The sequence below is a fragment of the Schistocerca cancellata genome, unplaced genomic scaffold, assembly GCF_023864275.1.
Source record: "Schistocerca cancellata isolate TAMUIC-IGC-003103 unplaced genomic scaffold, iqSchCanc2.1 HiC_scaffold_1101, whole genome shotgun sequence".
NCBI classification, from domain to species: domain Eukaryota; kingdom Metazoa; phylum Arthropoda; class Insecta; order Orthoptera; family Acrididae; genus Schistocerca; species Schistocerca cancellata.
The window spans coordinates 612,257-628,061 of NW_026047100.1; the positions used below are offsets into that span (position 1 = coordinate 612,257).

At 43.6% G+C, this 15,805-nt stretch overlaps 1 protein-coding gene across 1 annotated transcript in view; it reads right to left on the minus strand.

The window, feature by feature from the left end:
- The window catches only part of LOC126155889 (PDF receptor-like), a 287,262-nt gene that overhangs the window by 116,989 nt on the left and 154,468 nt on the right, over positions 1–15,805 (minus strand). The window contains exon 4 of the mRNA XM_049916260.1: positions 11,685–11,788. Within this exon, the coding sequence (XP_049772217.1) occupies positions 11,685–11,788 (104 nt within the window). The remainder of the gene's footprint in view (positions 1–11,684; positions 11,789–15,805) is intronic.

Below are 15,805 nucleotides of genomic sequence, written 5' to 3' on the forward strand. Positions count from 1 at the left end.
AAATGGTTGAAAAACACGGACTTTAAGGTTTAATCTTGTCTTATATCATATGTATATCGTATTAAATCATTTGCCTGATATCAACTGTATATTTTATAAAATTACCATACGATTAAATACAGAAAATAAAAATTTCTGGATTCATTTGTGAAATAATTATAATCAAAACTAATAAAAATTCTCTGGTCAAGAAAATTTGTAAACTCTTTGGGATACTGTTATTTCCGCTGAATGAGGTACTAGTAAGCATACCCCAGATGTGATCGGAGGTACTTTTGTACTTTGGGCGAACGATGTAATTTCGGCTTTGTTAATGTGAAAAATCAAAAGACTGTCTGGTATACTAAAATATGAGAAAATATATTAACGTAGAAAAAAGATCTGCAACAACATTCTTCAAATTTATTTCGATCAATTCAAGCTTGAGGACCTAAAATGTGAGAACTTTATCTTCAAGAATCAGACCGCTAGACAAGAAGAACTGGAACCAACTCTACACGGAAAGCTAATTAAACTGGGAAGTTTATTGTAATCTTCGCTCCTCTCAAAATTTTCGTAAAGGACTTTGTTTATCGTGGACACTAACTGAAATTGGGAAGGAAGGGTGAGATTACAACCTACATCTGTCCTTATGATGTCATTTAGTATAGTTTCCAGTTTCGGTGGTTTAGTGCACCATTGTCAGACCTAAACTAACGCTCAGGATGTTAATGCCATCCATATACACGAGTCGTCAGTAGCCAACATCTATCACTGATTTTCGCGCACTACCTGTAACAGCGATATTGTCTCCTCAACCATCAACTTGATACTTGATGGTTGCAGAGACATCATCGTAGTTACAGGTAGTCTGCAGAAACCAGTTCTAGTTGGTGGTTGGAGAGACAACATCGTGGTTACAGGCAGTCTGCGAAAACTATTTACAGATGTTGACCACTGATGAATCATTTATACGGATGTTGTTAACCTCCTCGTCGACAGTTAAGGACTAAAGATGGTGCACTGAATGAGATTTAGTAGAAACAGTGAGAAACTTAACATCAAGATTGATGGTCACGAAGTAGATGAAGTTAAGGAATTCTGCTACCTAGGCAGTAAAATAACCAATGACGGAGGACATCAAAAGCATACCAGTAATGGCAAAAAGTTCTTTGCTGTCGAAGAGAAGTCTAGTAATATCAAATACCGGCCTTAATTTGAGGAAGAAATTTCTGAGAATGTACGTCTGGATTACAGCTTTGTATGGTAGCGAAACATGGACTGTGAGAAAACCGGAACACAAGAGAATCGAAGCATTTGAGATGTGATGCTACAGACGAATGTTGAAACTTAGGTGGACTGATAAGGTAAGGAATGAGGAGGTTCTGCACAGAATCGGAGAGGAAAGGAACATGTGGAACACACTGATAAGGAGAAGGGACAGGATAGGACATCTGTTAAGACATGAGGAAATGACTTCCATGGTACTAGAGGGAGCTGTAGAGGACAAAAACTGTAGGGGAAGACCGAGACTGGAATACATCCAGCAAATAACACTGGACGTAGGTAGAAAGTACTACTCTGCGATGAAGAGGTTAGCACAGGAGAGGAATTCTTGGCGGATCGCATAAAACCAGTCAGAAGACTGAAGACCAAAACGAAAAAACCGTAGAAGTCTAATATTATGTCAAGTCGCACATCTTGGGGGAAAACAATATCTGTGACCGCAGTCCGCAGCGTACCCCTTAATATGTATACCTTTACCGGGGTGTGAATGCCATTTATGGTACAGGTACCTATGCGGTATACTTGCGACAGTCCAGTTAATTAGACTGGCTGGTAACGGTTACGGTATCGTCATAAGTGTGGACTGATCGCCGCCCTGCTACCAGGGTGGTCGACACGCAAGTCGTAGGTCATTGTGCGTACGGAGCTCGTCCAATGTAGTGCTGACGAGGGGAATCATCTGACTCCTGTATCACATCGTTCAGTTCCACGTCATTAGCCCAGTCTTCCATTGAGTATTGGGATACGTTCCGCAGGTTGGCGTGCGCCAGTCCCCTACATGGTGGGATCATCCTGCTGCTTTGTAACATCCATCTCACAGCCACGCGTTTGGTGATCCAGGTCGGGGTTTGGCAGCTGCGTGACGGGAGTGGCACCATCTAATCCTATAATGTTACTTAAAATCCGTCTTAATTGCAAAAAATGTTTTTTATTATTCATATGACCGGTTTCGGTTCATTCAGAACCATCTTCAGATCTGTAAAAATTATTATACTAATTTACTATTTCACGGAAGCAAATGTTTTTCATCCTATCTAATCAACATCAAATGTACCAGAACGTACCTGATAATTCAGTTACAGGAGTAACCCGTCCAAATCCAGAAAGTTTCACATGCTACGTCACATAAAATTGGTTGGCAGAGTGCACGTCATTTATATTAATTATAACACTATTACCGACAGGTGGCGTCTGGTACATTTGTTACATTCCATTTGTACATACTGTATTCAGTAGATCTTTTTTATATTAAAAATATTTAGTTAAAATATGTAGATGTCAAAGTTAAAATCTGTACTTGTCAGGATTAAAAAACAGTAAAATTATCATTTTTATACGATCTAAAAGCATAGGGCGATTTATATATCTATGGTGCTGGTGTGAACTTGTTTTCCTCTACGGTCTGCTTCCGTGGTTCCCGCCATTTTGGTGTTGTGCCGCGGTGCGCTCAGTCGTCTGATGTCCATCGCCGCGGGCAAGAGGGCCGCACATGAGGGCCCCGTCAAATTAGTATAATTATTTTTACAGATCTGAAGATGGTTCTGAATGAACCGAAACCGGTCATATGAATAATAAAAAAATTTTTTGCAATCAAGACGGATTTTAAGTAACATTATAAAATCACTGATTGCTGTTATCCCATAAGATATTATGTCTGTTTTTGCAAAACCATCTAATCCAGCTGGCAGTCACGTATTGGGGTCATGCTCGTCCTTTGGCTGCAAACGTCTCTCGTGCAGCCCTTTTTCTGTGAGCAGCCTCCTCGTCTTGTTCCTTTTCTGGAATTTCTGTTTGCGTTGCCCTTCTCCCCATAAGGTGTGGGTCGAGGCTCTGTATTATCCTCGGGAGGAGATGACTGTGCCGTCATTTGCTCCTGACCCCGATATAGTTGTGTAGAGACGGGATGGAGAAGCTGCTGGATGAAATGTGACTGCTTCAGTAGAGAAAGGCGGACAAAACCTAACCGTCACCTGAGATGAGGGCCAGTCGTGGTCGACACCCACATCAATCCTCAAGGCCTCCACGTATGTGAGAGGCAATGAGATCATCAGCTACGCCAGTGTCTATTCTGCAAGATATACCTGGAGGAGATGTCAATGAGGGTAGTGTAAGAGAACAGTCCTTGTCCGCAACCGGAGCAGGTCCTCGTTTGTCCGTCGTAAATGACGACTGAGCGTCATCCACCGATGGACAAATATAAAAGTATGTGTTTTCGGAGCTCAATACGATCATGACGCACTCTGTTGGGTATGGTATATGTTTCAAAAGTTTTCCATTTTTCCTCCACATGGCTAAGAACTGTGCCATACGGCCGTAAAGCGTCTATGACCGCGACAGTCGGGATTTCAAAGGGGAGTTCGAAAACGTGCACTGTCACAACTCTCACACCAGCATGATCAACCGTCACAACACACACGTTCCTTTCAGAATACCAAAAGCGGAGGCAGTCGGTGGATCTGTGTATCAGGCTATCACAAGCCACCTCGTCTATGAGCTTGAGTACAGCCATGGACAGCCATGGACAGAGGAATTCCTAGCAGACCTTGTTGTTCTAAGCTCACCACGTCACGCAAGAAACGTTCTTGTTCAAAAGCTTTGGGTCCGATGTGTCCAGATTGTGACGTGAGTTTGATAGCCGCCTTTCGCTACGAAAGAGCCATCATGCTTCGGGTCGATTTAAATCACATTACTACACAACGCCGCATGCACATAAACAAATACTCGCTAATGCAGTGAGGCTCGGTCGGCGAGCACGTCCGCGCCTCTACACAGCCGTAGTCCAGCTGGCCTCGGCCAAAAATGGAGGTAATGCGCCTTAGTGCTGGCTTTGAAAGCTGAAATACAAGGACGCCGGAATCGGTCCGTCCTGGTCCATACTCCGACAAGTGGAGTTATCATTCCGGGCTCTGTATTCATACACTAGCTCATCAAAAGTACCCGGACAGCTATCAATGGACACTAATATTGCGTGTGTACTTCGCTATGTTGACGGCTTGAACTTTACTGGGCACACCTTCAGTGACAGGTTTGTACTTCTGTGAAGAAATATCAGCTCAAGAGCCGAAAATAGAGTAGGTCGATGTTCTAACTCATCCCAAAGGTAATCCATTGGGTTCAACTCTGGAATCAGAGCAGACCAGGAGTGTTATTATTCACATACCATAGCACCAAAGAGGACACTTCATGGAGGAGTGAACAGTCGTGCTCCTACAAGCGAGAATCGTCTCCAACGTTCTTCTACTACACTGAAGCGTCAACGAAACAGGTATAGGCATGCGTATTCAAATACATATATATGTAAACAAGCAGAACACGGCGTTGCGGTCGGCAACGCCTGTATACGACAAGTGTCTGCGCAGTTGTTAGATCGGTTACTACTCCTACAATGGCAGGTTATCAAGATTTAAATGAGTTTGAATGTGGTGCTATAGTCAACGCACCAGCGATGAGGTACAGTATCTACGAGGTAGCGATGAAGTGGGGATTTTCCAGTACGACCATTTCACGAGTGTACCGTGAATATCAGGAATCCGGTAAAACATCAAATCTCCGACATTGCTGCGGCCGGAAAAATATCCAGCAGAAACTAGACCAACGACGATTGAAGACAATTTTTCAACGTGCAACAAGTGTAACCCTTCTGCAAATTGCTGCAGATTTCAATTCTGGGCCATCAATAAGCGTCAGCGTGCGAACTATTCCATATGGGCTTCCGGAGCCGAAGGAGCACTCGTGTAGCCGTGATGACAACACGACACAAAGCCTAAGTCTCGCCAGGACCTGTCAACACTGACATTGGGCTGTTGATGAACGGAAACATGTTGACTGGTCGGACGAGTCTCGTTTCAAATTGTATTGACCGGATGGACGTGGGCGGGTATGGAGACAACCTCATGAATCCATGGAACCCGCATGTCAGCAGGGACTTTTCAAGCTGTCGGAGGCTCTGTAATAGTGTGGGGCGTGTGCTATTGGAGTGATATTGGACCCCTGATACGTCTACCTACGACTGTGACAGGTGACACGTATGTAAGCATCCTGTCTCATCGCCTGCATCCGTTCATGTCGATTTTCCAGTGCGACGGACTTGTACAATTCCATCAGGACAATGCGACACCCACACATCAAAAATTACTACAGAGTGGCTCCAGGACACTTTCACTTCCACTAACCACCAAACTCCCCAGACATGAACATTATTAAGCATATCTGGGAAGACTTGCAACCTGCTGTTCAGAAAAGATTTCCATCTTCTCCTACTCTTACGCATATATGGACAGCCCTGCAGGATTCATAGTGTTAGTTCCCTCTATCACTGCTTCAGACATTAGTCGACTCCATGCAAAGTTCTTTTGCGGCACTTCTGAGTGCTCTAGGTGCCCCTACACGATATTAGGCAGGTGTCAAGTTTATTTGCCTCTTCAGTGTGTACGCAGTACTCAGTACTGTGAAATGTGTTCCTATCCCTCCGCATTTAGTGTTTTCTTAACAGCAATGAGCAGACCATGCCTCAACCAAGAAGAACATCCGCACATAGTAACACTACGCCTTCCGATCTCTTGGCACTACACATAATGGCACGTAACGATCTCTTGATTTTCGACGAACCGAAACATTTCCACCGCATTTTCACAGGGTATAGCGTGATTCATGGTTCCAAATCACTCGTTCCTCGTCATCCACTGTCCCGCAGCGTTATTCTTTGCACCACTTCAAGTGTGGCTTAGTACTCACGGCAGAAATGTGAGGCTTTTGAGCAGCCGCTCGACCTCACGGACACTGGCTGGACCAATGGCAGGTCTTTGGAAATCACGAGCGATTCCTGCAGCTGATTTCGTGCCATTCTTTTACAGTCACCCTCCGCAATGCTCGACGGTCCCCTTCCGTCAGAACATTAGCTCTGCCTGGTTATAGTTTAGCTGCGGTTTTCTCCATTGAGTTTCCACTTCACAGTACCCTGTCGAACTGGGTAGATTCGAAGGGTTGAACTTTCCGCCATGGATTGTACGCTCAGATGACATCCAATAACAAGTCTACGTTCGAGGTCTCTGAGTGTCCTGATCAACCTGTTCCGTTGTTACTTTTGTTTGCTGACAACACAATAATCCGTGCCTCCTTTTATACTGGTAGGTCCGCCTCTCTCGTCATTTTGTGGTCAATGCCTCTTTACGTTGTCCTGATATTGCATTTGTTTGCATTAAGAAGGCTCCACGCTGCTGAGATAAAAAGTGTTTCCTTTTGGCCGTACTTTATACGACGTAAATAAGACCAGCGACGATTTATACTAAATTCTACGTTACAATAAGCCAATCAGCAAAACTTTTCCTTGTACAGACTCAAGTTTTACAGCATTTATGGAAGCAATTAAACTTTCGAAAGTCTTGGTACAACGCCCGAGCCTGGAATTACGGCTCCATATACTAATCGATTCCTTCAGCTGCGCCTCTCATCTTCAGCACATTTCTGGGATAGTTTTGCGAAACTTTTCACCATCAACATTAACAACTCTAGTATCACACTACTTCTCCTTTCAAGAGTTACCAATTTCCGCTAACAAAAGTTCGATTAACAGAAGTATGTGCTTCAGTATCCTGGCTGATAAAAGAGTCAAGCAGATTAAAATATAGCAAAATTACGTGCCCTTGTGCGCGCAATCATATGCCGAAAACGTTGCTTCTGTTACTCGAGCAGAATATATCTACAATTGTCTATTCGTTCAGTTCAACAATACTTAGACATTAAAAGTTGTCGATATGTGCAAAATTAGTTTACATCACCGCAACTGATTCATTCAACACGATAACAATTCAGTTATTTCTACATATAACTACCGACCTAAGCTATTTTCATCCCTTTCCTACCTGTGTTAAGTGTGTCTTGCCCCACACGGTATATATTTTATTCTTCCTATATATACTAAAGTTATTTGAAATTGCTGCAGGCGTTCCAGATATGCAGTAAGAGAACGGTACTCTCTCTCTCTCTCTCACACACACACACACACACACATACAAACAATAATGCTCCCACATCTGCCACGGTAGACGACACATATGAATAAACCGCAGAACAACAAAAATACTGAAGGATTCCACAACGACAGCTTATCTGCTATGCCCTAGACAGGTTTCCATTCGGAGTAACAGACTCCTGAGAAAGTGCCAAATGATGATTCGTACTCCACTTATAATCCCCATACTTTTGATTTCAGAAAATGACTATCTTTCCGCAAGTTCAAACGAATCAGTTTGCGTGTGATAACTCAGCGCAGTAAAAGAGAAGGCTAGCGTTCATGAACGCTATGCAGATCGCCCACGCCATACTTGCCGTCTGCTAGCCAGCCATTCTTATGTCGTTGAAAGTGACAGTTTCAGAGATCACTAAACACTGTCATTCCTTGTCATTGGCAAACGGTTTCAAACTCGACAAGCGTGGCCGCTGTCAGTGAATCTAAGTCCTTCTCAACCATTTGCCGAGAATACATTGCGAACTTATATGCATGGAATGGGTATTTTGAACCGGTTCCCCCGGAAAGGCCATTTCTTGCACCAGAACAAAGCTGCACGCCTTCAATGGGCCATAAAACACAATAAGCGGGCATTAGGTGGTTGGAGTCGTGTAGTGTTATCCGACGACCGGAGACTACTCAGAAAAAGCAAAACTGGCATTCTATTGGTCGTAACATGAAATGTTAATCTAGTTGGTGGGTTAAAAAGGGATATGAACAGGTCGGAGTTAATTATAGTCGGAATTGATGAAGTTCGGTGGCAGGAAAAACAGAAGTTCTGGTCAGGTGAGTGCAGAGCTATCAAAATAAATCAAATAGGGTTAATGGTTAGTTATTACGAAAATTTGAAATAATAGGAAAATAGAAATGCGGTCAAACTATTACGACCTGCGTTATGAACACCTTATCGTAGCCAAGATAGACACGAAGCCAACGCCGACCACAAGAGTATAGTTTTGTATGCCAACAAGTATCTGAGATGAACAACTTGAAAGAATTTATGGTGAGATAAAAAAAAAATTATTCAGATAGTTAAGTGGGAGGAAAATTTTATTGCTATTAGCGACTGCAATTCTATAGTAGGAAAAGGAAGAAAAGGAAAAGTAGTAGAGAATACGGACTGGGGATAAGGCACACTTGTGCATAACGCTTGGTTTAATTATTGTGAAAGTCGATTGTATACGTGAAAGACACCTGAGAACACTGGAAGATCCAGATTATTTATACAAGGTATCCCAGGAAGAATAATCAATATTCTGGGATATGACAGCAACGCTCACTTAAATCGAAAACTATATATGGACATATGCCTTCCTCCGAGTGCTTTACGAGATATAGCCCTTGCGATGTACATTTGTTTTGGGATAGAGGGCCGCACGTTTGTATCTTCCCCACTGGACCCATTTGAAGTTTTATTCTGTCCCATTCTAGCTCGTTACTATCGATCTCCTTGCTCAGAATGTCTAGCCCGTCGAACGCGCATTTGTCCATGATGTGCTGTGAGTGCAGTAGTTGGACGGAATGGTATGGTAGTAGAGAGAACCATCGGTTTACTGTGTATGTACTCGCGCTGCCTAAAATGCAACACATCTACACTAATGAAGGATATGCAGATGTGCTGTATGTTTGTGGCGTCTACGGCAGTAGTACACCTGCCGATGTCGAAGAATGCCATCAGGGCTCTCCGACACGTCGAATTCCTGACCGCGGGTGTTTACCAGAGTGTTCAGCACTTTGCTTGAAACCGTTCCCACTTTTCTTCTGAATGCTTAGTTGTACGACCTGTACAGAAACAGCAATGCATGTTTAAAGTGGTGCAGCGTAGTCCTACCAGCACACCGCGACTTCCTGTGCGTATCAAAGTCTCACGAGCACTTGTATGTCGAACACTACTATTTTCACGTAAAACATGTCCAGAATCCTCACATTCGCAACATGCAACAATACTTGAATTTTTCCACTGGTTCAGCCGGCCTGTGTGGCCGTGCGGTTAAAGGCGCTTCAGTCTGGAACCGCGTGACCGCTACGGCCGCAGGTTCGAATCCTGCCTCGGGCATCGATGTGTGTGATATCCTTAGGTTAGTTAGGTTTAAGTAGTTCTAAGTTCTAGGGGACTGATGACCACAGATGTTAAGTCCCATAGTGCTCAGGGCCATTTGAACCATTCCACTGGTTCAAAGATAATCGTGATTTGCATCCATTGCCACTATTCACTGATGAAGCAACGTATATACGGAACTGAATCAACAACAAAGTTAATAATCATCGACGGGCGCAGGGAAATCCACACGTTACACCGAAAGCCAATTTTCGATTTCGGTTATCGATCAACGTTTGGTTCGGCATGATGGGTAACATGTTGACAGGTCCATCCATTTTAAAAGAGCGTGTGGCTGGACGAAATGACTCGCATTTTTTGGAAAATTTGTTCGTTGAAGAGCTTGACGGCGTTCCTTTCGCCACGACTGCAATGTACTTCAGGCATGACGCAGAACCTCCTCATTTTCCCAGAAGGATAAGACAACTTTTCAATCGTAGTTACCCTAATTCCTGGGTTGGTAGTGGTAGTACAATTAAGTGGCCACCAAGATCGTTAGATCTTTCACCATTAATTTTTTTGTGGGGATTGATGTAATCTTAAGAGTACAGGCTAAAGGTGAATACACGATGTGGCCTCCTTGGTCGCTTCGTTGGATGCTGCTGACCTGATTAGGAAACGCGCAGAACCACCGAGACAAACAACACAACGCCACATCCTCTCCCAAGAACTCACAAAAGCTCTGAAGTTGACAGTTTCATCTTTGAATATTTACTGTGAGCTGTAATAAAGCTGTAATGACACGTGTACGATAGCACCTAGAGGTGAATACGTTACAAATACGAACAAGATACAGTTGTTGAACTATATGAAAATAAAGGTAAATTAGTTACAAACTATGGCGTGCACACAGTTTATTCAACATGTAAACGTCACCTGAGATATTCGGATTTAGGTTACATGTTTGATATGTCTGCCATCATTGGTGATGATGTGCCGCAGATGAATAGTAAATTCTGCGTGACCCGCTGAAGTGTCGATGATCTCGTTGATGGCTGTTTTCAGGTCTGCAGTGGTTTTGGGATTATCGTTGAACACCTTGTCTTTGGTGTATTCAATGTAGCCCCAAAAAAGGAGTTGCATGCGTTCAGATCCGGAGAATATGGTGGCCAATCGAGGCCGATGCCAGTGGCCTCTGGGTACCCCAGAGCCTTAATGCGGTCACGAACGTAATCCTTCAGGACATCAAACACTCACCCGCTTCGATGGGATTGAGCTCCGTCCACACCTTGTCGAACTCAGGATCACTTTGGATAATGGGGATGAAATCGTATTGCAAAACATTCATGTACCGTTCGGTAGTCACCGTGCCATCAGGGAATATCGCACTAATTATTCCGTCAATGCACATTGCACACCACACAGTCGCTCGTTGAGGGTGAAGAGACTTTTCGATCCCGAAACGAGGGTGCTCAGTCCTCCAAATGGGCAAATTTTGTTTATTGAGGAGCCCATCCAAATGAAAGTGAGTTTCATCACTAAACCAATGCGCATGCGCATACTAATTCCTGTAATCTGCTGTGACCAATGGTGCAGTTTGAACGTTCTAACGCAAACCGTTCACAGTGTGTGACGATTTTATTTCATGTAGTTCAATAATTGTAACCCTGTATTTTTCAGCTGATAGTTCGTAAAACGCATGTTGTAACGTTTAGTAATGTTGTACATGTTTACATGTGTCAATTTTATAGTGTATTGAAAATATACAAAATTAATAATAATGTATATTAAATGTATTCTAACTCAGAAACCATTTGGAAGAGGGCACTTTTCCGTAGGACCCTTTTTGCTTCTTATGATCGTCCCTGGTCAGACCCCTGAACACTGAAAATTCCTCCTGAGACACTCTGTATGACAGTGTATTATGGCTATACAGAGATTTCTCAGCCAGATTTAAACTGAAAGATATTTCCTAGGAGAGATGTGAGCTCTGAGCCCAATTTATTCGTTATGAACTGTAGATTGAAATGGAAGAAATGGCAAATATATAGGAAAGTATGGAGATGGAACTAGGACAAGATGAAAGACCCAGAAGTTGTTGGGAGTGTCATAGGAAGCACGAGGCAACGACTGACAGAAATAGGAGAAAGGAGTACACTAAAAGGTTAATGGTTACTTTGTGAGGCAAAATAGTGAAAGGAGTAGAGGATCAAATAGCAAAAAAGATTAGGACTAATGTAAATCCTTGGTTAAGACGATATTGAATTTAAGTGATGAAAGGAGAAAGTATAAACGAAACAGACAAAACGGGATACAGACTACTAAAAACGAGAACGAAAGTAATCAGAACTTTCATATTGACTTAAGACCCACCTGAAACGGTAGAATATGGCGAGCGAGACGAGCAGGGCAGCCAGGGACACGCTGAAGCCCACGATCTCCAGCGTCCGCGTCCGCTCTGCGATCGCCAGTTTCACCTGAAAGCACAGACAAACACAAGGCCATAACAGCAGTTTTCGGGTACAACAGATTCCACGGCATGCACAAAATTGTCATGACAGTAACATATTGCCGTAGCAAAGGAGTTGGAAGAGAAGTTGAACGGAATGACAGTGTCTTGAAAGGAGGGTATAAGATGAACATCAACAAAAGCAGAACAAGGCAATAAAAGTGTTTCTAAAGAAGAGAAATTTGTTAACAAATGGTTCAAATGGCTCCGAGCACTATGGGACTCAACTGCTGTGGTCATAAGTCCCCTAGAACTTAGAACTACTTAAACTAACTAAACTAAGGACATCACACACATCCATGCCCGAGGCAGGATTCGAACCTGCGACCGTAGCGGTCGTGCGGTTCCAGACTGTAGCGCCTTTAACCGCTTTGCCACTCCGGCCGGCCAAATTTGTTAACATTTCATATAGATTTATGTGTTAGAAAGTTCCTTTTGAAAGGAGTTTTATGGAGTATATCGATGTGTGGAAGTGAAATATGGATGATCCACAATTGAGTTAAGAAGTGAATAGAAGATTTTAAATGTGCTGTTAATGGAGAACGCTGAAGATTAGATGGACAGATAGTGTAACGCATGAGGAGATACTGAAGAGAACTAGCGAGAAAAGAAATTTGTGGTACACCTGACCTGAAGAAGCGATCACTTAATAGGATACCTTCTTAGACGTCTAGGTATCACCAGTTTAGTTCAAAAATGGCTGTGAGCACTATGGGAATTGACTTCTGAGGTCATCAGTCCCATAGAACTTAGAACTACTTAAACGTAAGTAACCTCAGGACATCACACACATCCATGCCCGAGGTAGGATTCGAACCTGCGACCGTAGCGGTCGCGCGGTTCCAGACTGTAGCGCTTAGAACCGTTCGGCCACTACGTCCGTCTCACCAGTTTGGTATTAGAGGGAAGTGGAGGGGGGGGGGGGAATCGTAGAGGGGGACCAAGAGGTGAAGACAGTAAACAGATTCAGAAGGATAAAAGTTGCACTATTTATTTCGAGACAAAGAGGTATGCAGAGGATAGAGTAGCATATAGAGCTGCATCAAACCAGACTTCGGAGGGAAGATCTCAACAAAAGCAGTCATTATGCTTTTACTTAGTCAAAAATATAAAAGTTTTATTTTTTCTGCAGTAATGAAACTAATAGATATTTTGAGTCGTCCAATGAGTGCTTATAAGACAAAATGTAAACGTGTTCAGCAAGCGTTTAAAGGCAAAAACGGTAGGTTAATAGTAGGTTAAATGTGAATATAACAAATCTGAATTGAAAGAGACAGCCGACTGTAATCAGTCTTCATAGATTAGTCATCAGTATTTATTAACCGATTGGGACTGAACAAAGAACACCATTGCCAGTCAAAGCATGTAGCCATGGTTCCAGTATATCGATTCCTTTCACTCATTCTCGCACATGCACCGCGATGAAACAGCTCCAGACTATCGTGTTACCTCGTATTTAGCGATCGTTACTGAATAATCAAGTATCCAGGAAGAGAACTGGATGCATTCACTCCTCTTAGTCACGATTATGAAGAAACCATTCTCAAATGAACTATTTTCGATTGAACTGCAGATTATTCAACTAATAGCCATTGGTTTCAGTAATTTGAAAGACGCTGGGAGCCAGATGTGTAGAAAAGTTAAGAACAAAGGTTTGTTTGGCTCCCAACATAGCGACTATCCACAAGAGTTAGGACAGATATTTTCTGCATACATGTTTTGCCATTTGATCAACGTTAAAAATATGACATCCACCAAATCAAGCGGGTAAAACGGAATACAGACGTATAAATATGAGATTTACAGAGAGTGTAGAATGGCTAAAGAGAAATGGCTAGGACAGAAACGTAAATCCGTAGAAGTACGGATATCTGCAGGAAACGTGGATGACGCTGATAAATATACCTTTGGAGAAATGAGATGTAGCTATCTGGACTTAGTGATCTGAAATGCTGCGTCCTTACTGAGCAAGGAAGGGAGCGGTAAAAGGTGGAGCATTATACACCCTAAGGAGTGAAACCGATGCACCACGAAGAAATTACACAAATGGGACGGAAATCGATAAATGTGACGTACACGTAAAGACAAACAAAAGATTGAAAAATCACACGATTTATCTAACACAAAGAGCTTCACGAACTCAGGAAGTCAATGAAGTGTTGTTCCACTTCTGGCTCTTACGGAAGCAGTTTTCGACTTGGCACTGATTGAGTTGTCCGATATCCAGTTGACGCGGTAGATAGTCAAAATCCCGAGATGGTTGGAGGCTCATGCTCATAATATTCGTAACGTTCTCAGTTGGGGAGAGATCCGGCGAACTTGTGGACCAAGGTACGGTTTGACCCACAAGAATTATAAACTCTCTTAGCGTGCAGGTGGGCGTAATTTTGCTGCAATGTAAGCCCACAATGGCTTGCCATGAAGGGCAATAAAACCAGGAGCAGAATATCGTCGACGTTCCACTGCACTGTAAGGGTGCCGCGGTTGACAACCAGACGAGTCCTCCTATGAAAAGTAATGGCACCCCAGACCATCACTCCTGGCTTTCAGGGGGTTCGGCAGGCGACAACCACGCTGAAATCCCACCACTGTCCGTGGAGTCTCCAGGCATGTCTTCAGGCTGGAATAGAAAAAGGGTCTGATGACCCCGTAGTTTGGTCCCTTCACTCCCCAAACCAATGAACCCAACAACCCATTCGGCCTGAAAACACATTGACCGGAGTAATGTCTTCAGTGATGAGACCCGCTTGGAAATTAGCCTCGATGACTAGTGATACGCCCGGGGCAGCAGTGGGGTAGCAACTTGAGTACCGCCCGCCATACGCCCCGACAGCTATGAATGATGGCCTGGGTGCCATTTACTTTCATAGCAGGACCCCCTTGGTTGTCATTCGCGGCACTCTTATAGCACAACAGTATGTCGATGATTTTATATGCAGTGTTTTGTTGCCCTTCATAGCAAGCCGTCTCGGGATTACTTTTCAGCGAGGTAATGCACTTCCACAAACGTCATGAGATTATACTGCTTGTTTACTTTGGCCAGCAAGGTCGACGAACGTATCCCAATTGAGAGAACCTTTGGAGCATTATGGGCAAGGCCCTCCAACCAGCTTGGGATTCTCACTATGTCACGCTCCGATTGGACAGAATTTGGCACGCTACCCCTCAGAGGACGTTGAAGAACTTTATGATGAACGACAAGTCGAGTAACTGTTGCATAAGGGCCTGAGGTGCACCAACGGTTTATTGATTCGTTCAGTTCGCAAAGTTCTTTCTCCTGAATAAATCATCCATTTTTTTTGGAATTGTGATCATTTGTTTGTCAGTACATGTACATTGCATGTTCGGATTTCCTTCCCCTATTTCATAGTTCCTTCGCGATGCGCCCTGTGGTGTCACCGCCAGACACCACACTTGCCAGGTGGTAGCCTTTAAATCGGCCGCGGTCCGCTAGTATACGTCGGACCCGCGTGTCGCCACTGTCAGTGATTGTAGACCGAGCGCCACCACACGGCAGGCATAGAGAGACGTCCTAGCAATCGCCCCAGTTGGACAGACGACTTTGCTAGCGAAGCTACACTGACAAATACGCTCTCATTTGCCGAGACGATAGTTAGCATAGCCTTCAGCTACGTCATTTGCTACGACCTAGCAAGGCGCCATGACCAGTTTATATTGAGATTATATAATGTATCAACAAGAGCGATGTTCTCCAATTATGGATTAAAGTTAAGTATTACATCAACTACGTACTTTATTTATTAGACTCAACTCCTTTAATCTGTTCCAGACCTCACGCCAGTCTGCGTGAGCTTAAACGCGTGCTATTCGGCTACAAGTCATAGTGGATTGGCTGTCGGGTCAGTCCACTACACGCCCTTTCTTTCTTCTTCATCTTCTGTCTGTCTGTCTGTCTCTCTCTCACTCTCTCTCTCTCTCTCTCTCTCTCTCTCTCTCTCTCTCTCTCTCTCTCTGCTAGATTGCG